The 16961-nt window shown below is 35.3% G+C and overlaps 1 protein-coding gene and 1 pseudogene across 1 annotated transcript; one reads left to right on the top strand and one right to left on the bottom strand.

The window, feature by feature from the left end:
* Nucleotides 1-6996: 6996 nt before the first annotated feature.
* On the bottom strand, nt 6997-9872 carry LOC149550027 (uncharacterized; annotated as a pseudogene).
* Nucleotides 9873-12931: 3059 nt separating this feature from the next.
* On the top strand, nt 12932-15461 carry CHIL (Chalcone-flavanone isomerase family protein). Its single transcript, XM_089793192.1, has 5 exons — nt 12932-13011; nt 13539-13634; nt 13726-13881; nt 14573-14799; nt 14946-15461. Coding segments are annotated over exons 1-5 (639 nt in total). The 5' UTR covers nt 12932-13010; the 3' UTR covers nt 15105-15461.
* The last annotated feature ends 1500 nt before the right edge of the window (nt 15462-16961 follow it).

Here is a 16961-nt window from a genome sequence, read left to right as displayed (position 1 = left end):
GCCCACAATGCAACCATTGTCTCATTTTGTTCAGCATTCATATTGTCAGGCGTGGTCTTTCTTCACAGGAAAATATATTTGCAAATAAATTGGACATGTTGTGATTAATGTTTATATATGCACATATGGTTTTTCTTGATTAATGTTTTCAAATGTAACTAAAATGATCCTATAATTTCTACAAGGTGTAGATGTTTGCAAAATGTGCAATACCACCCTTCTACCAAAAAAACACACCTAGTATACAATAATGGATAAGATCAAGACAACAATAATATTGGTCCTTCTATTGATACGCCTTTTGAAGGTTGAATAAGGTCCTAATTTTGCTAACCCACTCTGTTTTATCTGCTATACTTTTTTCCTTCAACACAATTGCACTATGTGCTGGAATAGAAAGCCATGAAACAAAGATCAACAACCATTTGAGCATAGAAGGTGCAAATTTAATATACAAATATTTTCACTTGTAGTTTGAAACTTGAACCCCAAAAAGACACACACCTTTTAGTACTATTCTATATGAAACCTTGTTGTTGATTTTGAATGTAAGACTTATAGCTATAGCATCAGGACCATTTTCCTTTTTTGAGTTTTTAGAACTTGATTTAGCTAGAGCTGGAGAATCAGAAGTACCATCATTAATTCATTTATTCAAAGACATTAATTCATTAAAAAGTTTTGTGGTGCTTACTAGATAATCAAGAAAACCAAATACTCCATATAAAATTACACAATGGATAAATAGACAGAAATAGTCAATCTCATTTTTTCGTTACTTGATTTAGAAGTTTAAAGGGTCCAATTACAAAACAATTTTTGTATCCTTCGGGGAAATTTTGAAAAAGACCAAAAGCCTTTACAATCACAAGAGATCAACTTATAGTATACTTAAATGTTAGTAAAGGTCTGCATTGTAAAGTTTCCTGGAAGTGACTGGCGCACATTACAATTACTTGTTGGGCCCACTTGCCGTTGCACCAAAAGCCATGACTGTTAGTGAACATGGAACACCACATAATTAACCACCTGTGGGCAAGGGAGCATGTCGCATCACCCAACAATCTCCCCCTCAACATGCATACTAGGTGCTTACGCGGGTCGGGATGGCACCGGGGAGATTTGAACCCATGACCTGGCCAAAACCAAGCTCTGATACCAATTGTTGGGCCCAACATTACTATGCCACTTAGGCACCACGATATTGCCACATAGGCACTACGATAAACTTAACCATTTCTATTGGTTGGAGAGGCTATGGTGAATTAAAGTATATTGTTGTGAAGGAAGAAGGTATGCTCATCAAAACCTTATTAGAGTAGTTGGAAATATAATAGTAAAGTTTGCAATAAATCTTCATGTGAGAATCTTTTCCATGAAGAGTTGGGCTGCTAATAACTTCATAGTCCACATGTCCAGTTGATGGTATAAATAGCTATGTAGTTTGTACTTCTAGCCACCTTAAGCTAGGCATTACTTTCTTATGTCAATCATATTGCCTGAATTGGGCATAGCAAGTTAGCAAGAACAAGGCACATCAAAATCCTTTAAGAGCACTCAAAAATCTTGGCACTAATTGGTGGATACTCGCTGTAACAACTTGGTCATCCATTGCTATCTGGGATCTTAGTCATCCATTACTATTCTAAGAAAGATATTGGCAAATATTGTAGTTTGATGTGCACCAATATGAGGAATTAGAAGATAAGGAATCACATTAAGAAGTCAAATGATATGAAGGTATCATGTCGATACTAATGATAAATTAATTCAATCAAATAAAACATATTCATATGGAATTATTGACTAAGAACACTTTTAAAGAGGAGAGATCCACTTTTAGAGTAGGCCTCCAGTGTTCATCATTTACCTTGACATCCTAGTAGGTGCTTCCAGGTCTACCAAGACACAAACAAATATGTTGCCATGCATCCTCTTTTGAATAGGGCAGCCAAAACCATTTGTCTATAAAGGGCTTTCACAAGTCCACATCTTTGATATATAGGATATTTAGGACTTCCATTTGGCCTGTAAGTTGGGCATGCTTAATACATAAAGAAGAATGCCTAATCACTTGAAGAAGAACATATACATATATACTTGAAGGTGCTTTGCCATGATTAGCTTCTCTGAGAATGCTCCCACATGCATGGCTAGCAAATCTCCCCAAATTGTAGGAAGCATTTAGTTGAACAGAAGCATGTTGTGTATTAACTGATTCAAAGGTCTTTCTTTTCTTTTGATTTTCTCCATAAGTTGATATTCCTTGCAAGGATGGAATTGATTGCACAATATCTGAAAGGCAATGCTTTCGACTACTTATTTTTGGAGTTATGTCAGATGTGTTACCATGAAAAGTTAAAGAATCTAATGTTTGACCTATAAGATGTATACCTCATGCATTAGCTAGATGATATTCAGTTAAAAATAGAAGGCATACAACAGACACAATTGACATGCCCAACCCAACATGCTACCATTTTCCATCTCAAAAGTATAGTGAATTAGAAATAGAAACTTGCATGTTGGAGGGATCATGTGAAAGCTAGTTACAAAGCTTTTGAATATAGTTGATGTTTGACCACCAGTTGAAGTCTTAACAAGAGAAGACCTTAACTGTTGAATGGAATTCCTATGCACTAATGATATTCTTGCTGTATATGACGAACTAGTTTTCCAATGAGTAGAATGTGATTGGAGCCCCTCCTTTGGAGAATCCATTACTTTTCTTAGATGATTATCCTCCATTGATGGATAACCTAAAGTGTCTCCCAGATGCAATGGAGACTTTGAAGAAGTGAGATCATGGTTAAAATAATACTTTGTAGTTGATGAAAGTTTATTAAAAGATTGGATCCTTGCAGGGTTGAGTGTGGATGTATTGACTCCATAATTGTGTCCACCAGCTGAGGGGCTTGAGCCAGTCTGCCATACATTCTTATGATTTGGTTTAGACATCAACCTAGTGTTAAAAGGTGAGCTTCCAATAGAATTTTTTCCAGTATTATTAATTAAGGACAACTGAGAGTTCCTATCCCATGTAGTTGATGGACCATACTGTCCTCCTTGCTAAATACCCTACACAACACTTAGATGATTTGATGGTGAAGATTCAACAAGAAAATTATGTTTTGGTAAATATCAAGATAATGGCATTCCCTTGTCAAACTGAAATACATCATCTACTAGAGATGAAAATCTTGACTGCAAGCAACCTTGGCCCTGAAGATCAGAATCTGTAAATGCATCAAGATTAAACATAGATTATGACATTAAATTTGAAATTTTTGTTATCTCTTTCTCTAGAGATGATTTCCCATTGTCTAAAAGGCTCATTTAGATATAAACAGGGGGGAAAGACTTCTTTTGAAGGCATGGAAGACTGGGTAATCATAAGATAACAATAGTAAATTCTGGCCTAAGATATAAGATAGTTCTGATATGCATAAAGGGAGCATAGGAATTAAGGAAGGATTGATGGAAGAAGGGAGGGGAAGATAGTAAAGAAGTACCTTCATTTGGTCAACAATGATGAAGAGTTTGACCTTATTTGAAGGGTGGTAATTGTGAAAGGCTGTGACCAATACAAGGGGCACATGTGGTGAAGAGAAGTGACTCTTACATTGTAAGATATAAAGAAGAGGTTTCGTTTGACGAGGGCATCCAAGGGAGATAAAGTTGGGGCATAACATATTAATTTAAAGTGGTGATTCAATTTTTATGACAGGTGTTGAAACTTCCACGAATAATATATAAAAGAAGAAATTTTTTTATGATCATTTACAATTCATCACTTCCAAATACATTAAATCAACACACAATCATCACTCCTCAATTTATGAATTACAACATTCATTTAGTCATCATTCACTAGCTATCAAATTGTCAAATCAAAGGAAATCATTCTATCATTCATCAAACATCAGTTGGGAATCAAACAGACTTGCAATCAATTCTTCAATTAATTCAATAAGTCTATATTAATCATTCAATCGTCCTGAGTGAATAAAGAAATATAAAAGACAAGAAGACCATATGATTTAGATTATTGGATATTCTTATTTGGTCTTTAGCTATAAACTCATGTTTGATTGAAATCTTAACTAGTGCTATGTTTATGCCTATTCTTGGCTTGATTTTGTTGATAAAATTTTAACTAGGGTATTGGAGAAAGAAGAGTTGATCAAATTTTAGAACTGTGAGAAACTTCCTCAGAGGGCTTGAAGGAGGTAGTTATATCTTTGAATGTATTTAAAAGTATTTTTTGACAAATTAATTTCTGTGGGAAGATCTTTGCTAAGTAATACACTAATTTTGTTTTGCAACTCCATGATTTGCAAATACGAAACATGTTCAAGAGTACGGCTCAACAAGTCTTTGGTTGAAACAAAAAGAGTTGTTCCTTGTGTTAGGCCTTATTTTCTATAATATATGACCTCTTCTATGCCAAAAATTGGCATTCATTCTCGAAGTATGAGGAAAAGCTTCTTTTTCCCTTAAAATGTAGACAGAGGATATAACTTCTAAAATTCAGGAAGTGTGAGATACTCATCCTCTAATCATATGAGCAACATGAGTCGTGTATTTTTAGATACCTCTTGATGCTTCTTGGAAGCTCATTCCACATAATTTCCATGAGCTAGAGGGTTCTCTGAAGTCCAATTGAATATGAGAATTATTCTTAAAAGATACTGTGTTCTCTTCAGACTTTGGAGCTTTAAGTGGTAGCTCAGAAATTGTCAAAAATTACTAATTCAGTTCCATGGACTAAGAAGGTGTTGAGTTCTAGATTGGGAAAGAAGACTAGGCACAAGGTCTACATGGAATACCTGATCAAATGGAAGAGAAAGCTAGATATTGAAGCTACATGGATACCAGTGACTGATTTCAAGAAGAAGGGAATAGATCTCAACTTGATATCTCCCACAGTCCCATAAGGACTTCTTTTGTTGGGGAGAATGGTGTAGTAGCACTCTAGGACATGTCAAGGTCCTATTGAAATTTTTTTGTGTTTGGCTCTTTGATGGGCCATGGTATCTAATAATAGATAAATGAAATCTCAAAGTGATATCCAAGTGCATCTTGGTATGTTTTCTAAGTCAAAATTCAAAAGTTGTGGAAAAAGATGTAAAGTTGCATTCCCTAGGTAAAAAGTTGTCAATGGGTCCAATTGTCTCTAGGAGTATAGTATATGATCCAAGGCCTAGAATGGCTTGGAATAGAGTCTAGACTCATGTGAGATTGGGGAACCATTTGGTAAGGTTCTACACACCTAGGCTGAAAGGAACCAAACATTTCCAAAAGTTGTCAAGAAATTGAAAAGTTGTCAAGTTGCAAGTTTGACAACTTTATGTGAAACTTTTGTAACTTGGTTCAATATTTTACCAATTAGTCACCCACTCCCAGAATTTAGTTTGGGGAAGGTTTAGGAAGGCTATTTAAACCCATCCAAACTAGTTTGTATGGTTGGATGTTGTGTTTTTCAACTAGAAGCAATTGAATGCTGACCAATTTTGATTGTACAACTATGCAATGGTGAACATCCACAATCATATTGATTGAAATTTGAGTTATTTTACATTTAGTAGTTAGAGTATGTGGTCTTGATATTCTATACATAATTGTGTGTATTCTTGATTAGTTTTGTTGGGTTAATACTTATTATTTTGTACTCTGCTGGTCACTAGACAAACCCAAGCAGTTTCAAAAGAATGGAGTCTAGATTCATTTCTTGTGGTTAAAAATGCATGGAATTATGGGAAATGAAAGTAGACTCTATATACATTATGTCATTTTTTATTGGAATGGAGGAGTTGCAGTTTTCTATTGTTACCAGCCATTCCTAGGCGTGAGAACATATTTTGTATTTCCAAACACCAACTTTAGCTTAGGCTCCATTCATTGCTTATCTTTTGGACAATTGAAGATAAAATAGGGCTACACCACAAGGACATTGATGTAGTACATATCATATACCAGATTGTATAGAGTAGCAAAATCCTATCCTCCATTACAATGGCATGCCACAAATCCTATTTATCTTAAGTGTGTCTCTATGGACTATTGATCAAACCTTCAGCGTGCTCATCTATTGATCAACTCTAGAAATAATTAACACATGCTCAAATATTTGATAATTGTAATTAATATGTTTATAAGCTAAATAACTATCAAGAAGACAAATTATAATTAAAATTCTTAAATTTGATCAAAACACTGAGTTAAACATGCTGCAATGATCTCATGGGAATACATAGGCATTCCAGTGCTATAAGGATAGATTAACATAATTCTGAAGCATGTTCTACTAAATGTGGTTTAATATTGGTTCACTTCAGTTATCAGGTTATCTGATCACCTAAGAGACACTAGTGCCCCATATGCATGTAATGCTGAAACATATAAATATTCCTTCACAAGTATCCACCTTAATGGATTTAGAAGAGATGAAGAATTATTGTTTTAAACTCGCCTTTGTGCATTGCTCAACTTATGGTTCCAGAGGAAACAACAATGTTCTTGTTTTAGGAAAAAATTTACCAACAGCCTATTGTTTAAGAAGGGATACTTTCTTCTTGACCTTAACACTTTTTGACATTATTTAATTTGGTATATCTTTGTCGTAAATTTTTTTATAGAATAGTGCGCTGAAATTAGAACTTTCTTAAAGGAAGACAAGGTTTTGTCTGGACTCTGAAATTTAACTTTTGACCAATAGACTGAGAGGACTTACCCATAATTTTGGCACTATGCTTCATCATCTGTTCAAGATTATATCTGTGTCTTCAATCTGTGAGCAAAGAGCAAGTTTGATCATTAATTTTAACTATTTCATGGGGCTCTAATGTTTTCTATTTTACAGCTGACCAACTATTGAAGAATTCATCTACCTTTGATTTTGCTTTGCAAAAGAGACCACTTCTACAGCTTACCATCAACCTGTTACAAGTTGAATCATCCCAGTCGTCACTCTTTAAAACATGTTGATTCCCCTTATCATCTGTCTTGTATAGCCTTAGAATAACTATCAGTTATGCTTATTACACTGTCCAGATTCTCAGAGAGACTTAAAAATGGCATTTGAGTGCCTTCTTGCTTCTTTGATCTATTACTCATTGACTACATTACAAAATGCAAAATATATCCTTCTCTAGTGACATTTTTTGGATTATTGGTAGACCATTTCCCACCAAAGTGAACATTGTCCAATATCTCGTATGTAATAGCATTGTGAATAAAAAATATTTTCATAAGTTTACCCAGCCACATCATAGCCTGATTCAGCATTCCAAGGCTACAAAAATGATTAAGCAGTGTACTATAGGACACCGTATCTGGGACAAAACCCATTTTAAAAAGTTTTTCTAACAAAGTAACAACCAGACCAAGGGAATCCTTGTAGAGCCCATCCAAAATTGTATTGAAAGTGAATGTGTCTAGAGAAAATCTTGTGGAAACAACGCTCTCAAGGAGATTAAAAGCTAGCTGAGTCATTTTTGTAATGTAAAGACCATTTATCAAAGTATTGTAGGTAATAACATCAGGAGCACAACCACTACATGATATCATGTTCATGATCTCCAAAGCTCACTTCATATCAGCTGCCTTACAGTGAGCATTAATTAAAATATTGTAGGTAAAAATATCAGGGGACAAGCCATTGCTTGGCATGAGGGTACAAAGCTGATTTGTTGTACTTATCATTTCTTGTTTACAAAATCCATTAATGAGAGTATTAAAAATAACGACATTAGGCGCAAGCGCAATTTTTAATCATTTCCTTTTCTAGCCCAAAAGCTGAAAATAAGTTTCCTTCCTTGCAATGTCCATCAATCAATGAGCTATAAGTGAAATTGTTAGGAAAAATGTGTCGATTTACCATTTTCGTAAGGAATCTATGTGCCTGCTTTATGTAGCTTATCTTGCAAAGCATGTTCATAAAAGGAGTGTAAGCAATAACATCAGGTGGAATTTCTTTCTTGTCCATTTGTGCCCACAGTTTAAAAGCTTGTTCTACATTACCATTATTGAGATGTTCATCAATCAATACACTGTGTATAGTTTTGTCACGAATCAAACCTTCTCCAAACATTTTCCTCAAAAGCAAATGTGCCTCCTGTATATTACCTTCCTTGCATAACCCCATTGTAAGAGTAGTATAAGTAATCACATGAGGCAAAAGACGACTCTTTACCATATTATCAAATAGTTTGAATGCAACACTTGTGCAGGCAACCCTGCAATGTCCAGCAATAATGATATTATACGTAAATTTTTTTGGAGCCAGACCATTTAGAATTAGTTGGTTTAAGAGTCTGACTGCTTCTTCTAGCCTGCCAGCTCTACAATGACCTGAAATGAGCTATAAGTGCACATATCAGGAGGTATGTTCCTTTCAAGTATGTAATGTAATATTTGATTGCCTCGCTTTTCTCTGCCAAACTTGAAATAACAAGCAATGAGTGTGTTGATCCCTAGAGCAACCTGGCTAGGTGGTTGACAGAGAAATGTGCTTGGACATTGCAGGAGTGGATTGAACTTCAAGAAATTAATTTGGATTGTGTTAGGGGAATGTATAAGGAGTATGCAATATCCTTGGTAGGAATTGATCAAACCATTTGAAGGGGTATTAAAAGCCTAATTCAAGATTGGTTTGTGTAGACCTAGAAACCCATGGAAACCATCACCTTTGGGTTTGATATATATGTTTCTTGCCTTGTAGGATAGAAAGGTCTTCTAATGAGCCTATTCAACATAATTGCTTTCTATTGTGAGATTTTCAGGATTTTAATTAAATTGACATTTCACGTTATTTTTCGGCATGCTATAATGTTGTACATTATACCCGGCAGAATGAAAACTTCTCTATTGTTTTCTTCATGTAAATAAAGCCAAGATAATTTGTGTATTGTTCATCAATATAGATTTTATCTTGTGAAACATCTGCATAATATCATGAATTTGATTTTGCTTTCTTGTAATGTCTTCCAAAGGCTACCAATAATAGAAACCATTAACCTTTTTTTGTCAATTGGCCCTTTGAGAATTTACAGGGCTGAAGACTCTATTAATTTAATTAATGGTTGTCCAAGGACGAATAATTAGTTATTTTAATTAAATAAATAAATATTAAAAGATGACCTTGTATTTAATAAAGTGACTTGGAAAATATTTAATAAAGTCACTAGAGGGATAAGATCAAAAAGGTTCTAGAAGTCTCTGGAGAGGATGGAGGGAAAAGAATAAATAGGCACCCCGGGGCTCCATTCAAATAAAGCAGTTGATTATCTCTCTTTGTTTTCAGGTTGTGATTCGATCACGGGTGCATTGTGGAACCTAGGGTTTTCGCAATTGTCACAGTTGGCCATTGAGAACGATAACTCTCAATTGGTACGCAATTTTGAGGGTGTGAAATATCATCCGAATTATTGCAGATTGGAGGTGACATACAGTCATTTCATCAAGGACAGAATTTGTGGTCTAAGGCCGAAGTTTGGTGAATCAGTTCTAAGATTTAATATTCGTAGATTTAAGTTCGCAAGGTTTATTATTTCAGGTGGGTTTGTGGGTCTTGAGATGAAGGCCGTGGTGAGAGTTTGTGGATTGGTGGTTTTGATGTTCTTGAGATGAAGGCCATTCGGATTGGTCTCCGCTGACTATGAGCCTGGAAAGCCCCTTTCTGAGCTGTTTCGTTTGATGCGGCGGATGTAATAGCTTCGATGCATTTGGATATGATCTTGAGGTCCTCTGCAAAGGGGAAAAGGCTTTCGCAGGTGTAGAGGACTGTGACTTAGTTTGAGAGGCTGGTAAAGATTGAAATCATTTACCACGCGTTTGTTTACTGGCAGATTATGTGTTGAACCGGACCGCATAATCCATAACCGTTTTGGGCGCTATCTTTGGAGGTTCAGAATCGCATCAACCGGCATCGATTTCCTTTGCAACCAGTCGTCTCAACTTCCCATTGTATCATGAATTGATCCCACATTACTGCTTGCGGAACACCAAAATAAGGAGAGGAAATCGTATCAGTTCCGCCGAATCATCCCTGAGCGAAGTCAAAAGAGCTAGCAGAAATAGTGTTTGATAAGGGTCAGAATAAATGAGTTTCGGAGTCAATGTTACAGCAGGTGGAAGGACGCTAAGGCAGTTCCAAATATCATTGTCGGTTGTGGCACCTTGAAATCTGGAAGCGGAACCGATCCAAATTAATTTGGGTGCCATTTGTATATAGAAGCCGATCTAAGATATATTAATAGCAGGACTGGCAGGTAGGCAAGCGAATAAATAAGTGGATGCCGAAATTAGAGAAACCATGTTGATCCTCCTAACCAAGGGTGGTGATATCAGTTTTACGCAAGAAGCAAGCTGGCGGCAGAATTGATATTCATCGTGGGCGTTACAGTTTGGGTCTTTACACAGCAAGTTACATATTGTATGATACGACTATCACAATTCTGCAGCAGGGACCAGACATTGTTGGTAAAGACAATCGCATAGCTATTGGGCTGGGACAACTTAGAATCCATAACAGATACGGCCAGCTAGGAGAGGACATGCACAGACCCTAACAGTCATTGCAATCAGTCGGCGGCATTGACATTCCTTCCAAATCGTGTTAAGCAGACTTGGATAAATCTGACAAGTTCCATGACGACTATGGTTGATGACCAAATCAGGTTTTCCCTTCGATGCTATATAGATATCCAGTTTGGGTTCTATTTTCATCTATTGGATTGTTATTAATTTGAAGGATCTGTTTGTAATGAGAATCCTTCCCGTAACATTGATGGTTATATTGTTACTTTATGAATTTGTTAGAGACAATACAAATTAGCAAATACATCCCAAGTACTTGACAAATTGTAGTAGATCAGTTTTGAATAATTTTAGTAGATAAGACCATACATTGGTAACAAAGCCTGTTTGCTAACTATTTGACAAAATGCCTAATCATTGAAGTTTTAGTATTTTGGTGTGTAAGAAGCAATAATTCTGTCGGGGATATTTCAGTGGTATCAGAGCTAGTCAACTAACTGTTTAACGGAATGTCTAACTCTTAAAGTTTAAAGTTTTGGGTGTAAAAAGGAGCAAATACCTGCCGGGGTTATTTCAGCTTGATAGTGGTAATTCTTATGGAGTTGAGTTGACTAATGACATGGATATATCACCTATATTCAATGTTGTTGATTTGTATGAGAATTATGAATCTAATGAGGAAGTTGTTGTATCAAGTGATTAGCCTAAGAAGTAGATGAAAAAGATTGAACAGATTCTGAATTTGAGAGTTGTTAAGAGCACAAGATGAAAATATTACATGGAGTATTTGGAGAAGTGGAAAAACAAACCTATTGAAGATGTTGTGTGGATTTCTCAATCTGAGTTGGATTCAACTTGGGTTGTGATATATTCATAATTTAGAGAATCATTCTTTCAACCCTGTGTCTAATACAAGAGCATCCTAGGTTGCTTAGTTATCTTGCTCATTTGGATTGGATTTGTTTGTTTACTTCTTTGGCCCTGCTTGGTAGCTATTGTTGATGTTGGCTCTGTGGAGTCATTTTGTCTTCTTTCACTGAGTTGTCCAGACTTGGTTCAGTGTGCATGTTTGCTGAGTGATCTATTGCTTCATTTTCTCTATTTATCGAGTGTGCTAAGTGGCTTATCTAAGTTTGTTAAGTAATGTCTTGTTCTTGTGCTCATCGAGTTTGTTGTTTGGTTCTTCTTTGAGATTTGACTTGTGTATTAATTAATTTCTGGTCCGGATTTAATGTGTGGGATTGATCATTGGGAAGTGTGTGTACCTATTTTGGGCAATTGCTTTATCTAATGCAAATCTTGAATCTTCTTTAAGCCATTTTGGCAAGCATAAATAAAGAGGTCGAGGCTTAGGTTTAGCAGGCAGGAGGATGAGAGAGAATGCTTAGAGGCTGAGTAGAGTTAGAGTTTGGAGTTTGAAAGGTCACAGATCACACAAGATACATGGAGAATCTTTTATGTAATTGAATCTAGTATTTGGCCACAACTAGGAAGGCCTCATAGCTTGACATGTATGGAGTAAAACACTCATCTAATAAAGATCTATTGTTTTCTCTCCTTCTAATGGTGTTTCTTGGTTGTTTTGCTTTCGTTGTGTTAACTCAACAAGGTTGCATGATAACTGGGTGAGCCTTTGGCCCTAGTTATCATTCACTATTGTGTCATAAGTTTAAGTGTGCAAATGGTGATTATTCGAACATGGGCACTTCTGCACAGATTGTGGTGTGGTTTTCGAGCAAGGTTTACAATTTACTTTTTCTACCTCACCTACTACATTATTGTAAACATAAACAAGAGGCCATCCTATAGGATTGTGCTTCCATATCGAAGAGCAAAATATTTGTGGCAGTTGTCTCTAGGTTGGTTTGCTTGTAAACTTTGTACCTCTATTAGACAACCATGCTCATAAATCTGAACCTCCACCAAATTTTTTTTACATAATTGACCTTTGACACTTCTCCAAATACACATTACACACCACGATATTATTCCTGATATACTACTAAAAACAACACACAATTAAGAATGATTGTACCTATAATTTTGATGGGAAAGCTATAAATAATTTGGTTTTTACCTTCATTCATAAAGAATGATTCACCAAATATGGATACCCTCCCGTATAGAAAATTGGAATCAAAGTTCAATCAAATGGTTTGTTGGGTTTCAATTATAAATTTGAATCGTAGGGTTTTAGAAATCACTCTTTTCATTGAGGAAACACTCTACATTTAATACTAAACAAATGCAAACCACTAGTCAAACATCACAATTCCACCTAACGCTGCAACTTTCATTCCCTGTAACATCTCGTGCGTGTATCCTCCACAACCACCTATCTTTCCTCCATTCTTCCATTGCTAATAAATTCCTTTCTCTCCATTTGTTCTCCACGCCTATTCCAGTACCAATACTCTGTCCTTTGCTTTCTTCACATTTGAGCGCTTGATCATCCTTGCAGCACGAGAAAGAGTAAGTTTTTAAGTCTGATCTGTTTCCATGGCAAATTTGTCTGAAGAAATTGATTTAAACGAGCTTGTCTACAGAAATCTGTCATTTTCACGGCAAATGTGTTTGTAGAAATTAATTTTACTAGTTGTCTGTAGAATTTTTTTATTTTCATCATCATGGCAACTTGTTTATAGGACTGGTTATTTCTGTAGAATTTTTTGCAGGGAATTATATTTAGTACGTTCCCTGTAAGCATTTGTTTCTTTTAGCAAACTTGCTTGCAGAAATTAATATTTACTAGTTTTTCTATAAATATTTGAAAATTTCATGGCAAGTTTGTTTGCAGAACTTAATTCTGTAGAAATTTGTATTTGCCATGGCATATTTGTATGCGGGAGTTAAAAATTTATTAGTTTCTTTATTTGCAGCTGTCATTTTCATGGCAAATTAGTTTGCAGGAATTAATATTTGCTAGTTTTTCTATACACAGAACCGTCTAATGAAAGCTTTATAATTTCTTTTCTTTTCCTCTGATGTTTGTGCTCCAGTGGCCACAGAAGTTGTTACAGTCGTGGACGACATAAAGCTCCCCAAATCGGTTACTCCGTCTCCCTCTTCCAAGCCCTTAAACATCATCGGATATGGTGAAACAAAATGATTTGCACTCTTTCACCATTTAATGTTAGATATTAATATGTTTGCATTGAAGGCTTAAGTAGCATTTAAATGTTGCAGGACTCACAGACATGGAAATCCACTTCCTGCAAATCAAATTCACGGCCATCGGCGTCTACGTGGATGCCGAAGTGGCTTCACATTTGCAGGCATGGAAGGGAAAGACTGCAGCTGAGCTTTTGAAAGACGATTCGTTCTTTGATGCCCTCCTCCAAGGTAAGGAAAATATTACTATTCAAATTTAGAGTAGATGATTAATTTCTTCCATAATGGTTCTGTTTCTCACGACCCTAGGTTATTTCCATTTCACGAAGTTCCTCTGTCACAAGATCTGTGCGTAGAACTTATCTAACTTCTAGTTTTGTCATACCGGATTTGTGCGTAAAACTTGTCTAGTTTATTGTTTGTGACACCGGATTTGTGCGTAAAACTTGTCTAGTTTATTGTTTGTGACACCGGATTTGTGCGTAAACGGTAAAACTTATCTAAAATTTGGCATCAGGTCTACAGTTTTCGTAATCTTATATCCTCTGTTCTCTAACCAGTTGAGCTCCATTACCTTCAGTAGTTGATTACTATTGTAAAGCAATCAAGTATCAGAGAGATTAGTAAATCAGAGCTGAATTACATCCGATAAATCAGAGCTGAAGTACATCCGATCGGACAAAACTGCATTAATAATATATAATAATTATTGTCCTGATACTTTTAATTTTTAATTTTTGTAAGTCTTTCACTTTCCTTTTTAAATGTCTAAGCACATTTTAAACAGAACAAAAGAATACATTATAATCAAATTACTACAATCTGGTTGAAACCCCCACCCCACCTCCCCTAAATTTAAGAGTTTCCCAATCAACAAAACCGCCATAAAATTTTAACGAGAGTCTACCTACATTTATTACAGCTCCTGTGGAGAAGTACATCAGAGTGGTGGTAATAAAGGAGATAAAGGGGTCGCAGTACGGTCTACAGCTGGAAGGTGCGGTTAGAGATCGTCTGGCGGCCATCGACAAATACGAAGATGAAGAAGAGGAAGCATTGGCTAAGGTTGTGGAGTTTTTCCAGGGCAAATATTTGAAGCAAAATTCGGTCATCACCTACCACTTTCCAGCAAATTCCAAAACCGCTGAGGTGGGTAGATTAAGTCTAAAGCTGCCACGAATTTAATGTAGATTAAATCTAAAACTGCCATGAATTTTATGTAGATTAGTCTACAACTACCATGGATTTTATGCTTGTAAACACTAATTTCGTGTTAATTGTTCTGTTTTGGAAAGGTGTCCCTTATTTTGGATGAGAACAAAGAGACCAAAATCACTGTGGAAAATACGGATGTGAGCGGCATGATACAGAAGTGGTATTTAGGTGGCTCCTCGGCTGTGTCATCCACAACCATTACATCTTTCACAGAAGGCATTGCCCCCCTGCTTAAATAGAAAGAGTGGAAAATTACATTTCAATCCTTGTGATAACCAGTTAAGAGGCTAAATGCTTTCCAAGGATGGTGTTGTGGGATAATCTTAGTAAGTCTGAGTTAGGTAGGTCTGCCGGCATGAGACTCTTAGGCAGTGGATCTTTGGTGAGCAGATGAATGAATAAAAATATATTTAGAGGAAGGAAGTAGATAAAAAATCCGTTGGAGCCTAGTGTTTGTTAGTACATAATTTAAAATTGAATCTGTGGAAGCATATTATGCAGTTTTCATCATATTAAAAAAGGAAAGCATAGGCCATGAGTTTATATTGGTGTAAACAAAATATTTCAAAGAGCTTTCAATATCCTTATGTTTTTAACTTTGATGTATTTGTATAATTGAATGTATACAAATGGTAAATGGTAGATTGTATACTTTTTAAGAGAAATATATAATATATAATGGATTTTATAAATATTAAAGAAATATTGACAAATATAACAAAGGTAGGCAAATATAAATATGTACTAAGGTTCATATTAAAAAGCATATGGAAATGATGAAGACATATACGAGTGACAAAAATGTATATGGTAGCCATAAATAAAATTTATGAAAATATTTTAAAATGATTAACAATCAGTGAATATATTAAAAATATAACAAATGCCATATTCATGTTTAGAGCATTCACTATAAGGGTTTGACTATGATCTAAAGTGGCAGAGATTGTTTGAAGGAATCATTTTGAAGATAATTAAAAGTGTTTAAAGCTATTGATCAACATTAAGGAAATGTATTATTTAGTGTATATCCATTGAAAATGTTATCTATTTTCAAAGTTGATGTAGAGCCTTACCTTGGAAAACTTAGGAAGAAATAAATCACTCGACTAAGTCTACATCAAGGGGTTTGTACACCTTCAAGATCGATAATTCTGCTTGACTCAAATTGACTTCTATCTTACTCTCTTAATATCACTAATGTGCAAATATGTGATAGAAACCCATTCAACTTCCTATAGCAACATTGACTTTTTTGCAAAAGCTTAGCTTAAACTGAACACTTATTTATTGAAATCGAGAGACATAGACAACTTGATCACCTTTGAATGTAAAAACTGAATATCAAACCAAATACAAGCTGACTACCTAGCGACATTAATTTATGTTCGAATCTACACCACCTTTTTGCATTCATGATTTTAGAACACGATAATAGCCCGATCGTTGATCATGGCATTTTTAGTTATTAACAAAATCAAGAACTTCATTGTTCGAACCAACCTTTACCACCATCACATATCAATTATGTGATTTCAACATGTCGGTGAATACATGAAGATATTCACCATATTCAAGAAATTCCTCTTTGCACAAATATAAATTGAATCAACTGAAATAGTACAAATAAATGAAAACAAAAACTTACAATACATAACTCCTCCACGATCTTAGAAAATAGATTGCAAAGTTCAAAAGACTCCCATCTATGAATGTGACCCTCAAAACAACAAGTCTTTACCTTTGATGACTCATAAATCTAATTTTATGTAACGAAATGCAAAACCCAAAGCTTAGTTTAGATTCAAAAAAACTAGACTAATGTTATGTTATGTGACAACTAGATTATCGACATCTTCTTAGAGTGTAAACTTTCAAATTCTAGAAAGAAAGTAAGAAATCACACATTAAATTCGAAACCCATAAAAAATAAAAAAACAACACTCAAAAACTTTCTATTCCTCCTGCTGTGCTCGATCTCTATTTGGTTACAAAAATCTGCCTTTTCAAATACTTTCCCATCTCTAAGGTTGGGAATATGAAATGTCAGCACCAAAAACAAAAATGCCAAAACTGTTTTCAAATCATGAAGGGAT

Source organism: Cupressus sempervirens, chromosome 7, assembly GCF_028749045.1.
Source record: "Cupressus sempervirens isolate cs-2001-9-10 chromosome 7, ASM2874904v1, whole genome shotgun sequence".
Taxonomy (NCBI): domain Eukaryota; kingdom Viridiplantae; phylum Streptophyta; class Pinopsida; order Cupressales; family Cupressaceae; genus Cupressus; species Cupressus sempervirens.
This window is presented reverse-complemented; position numbering and strand designations above follow the sequence as displayed.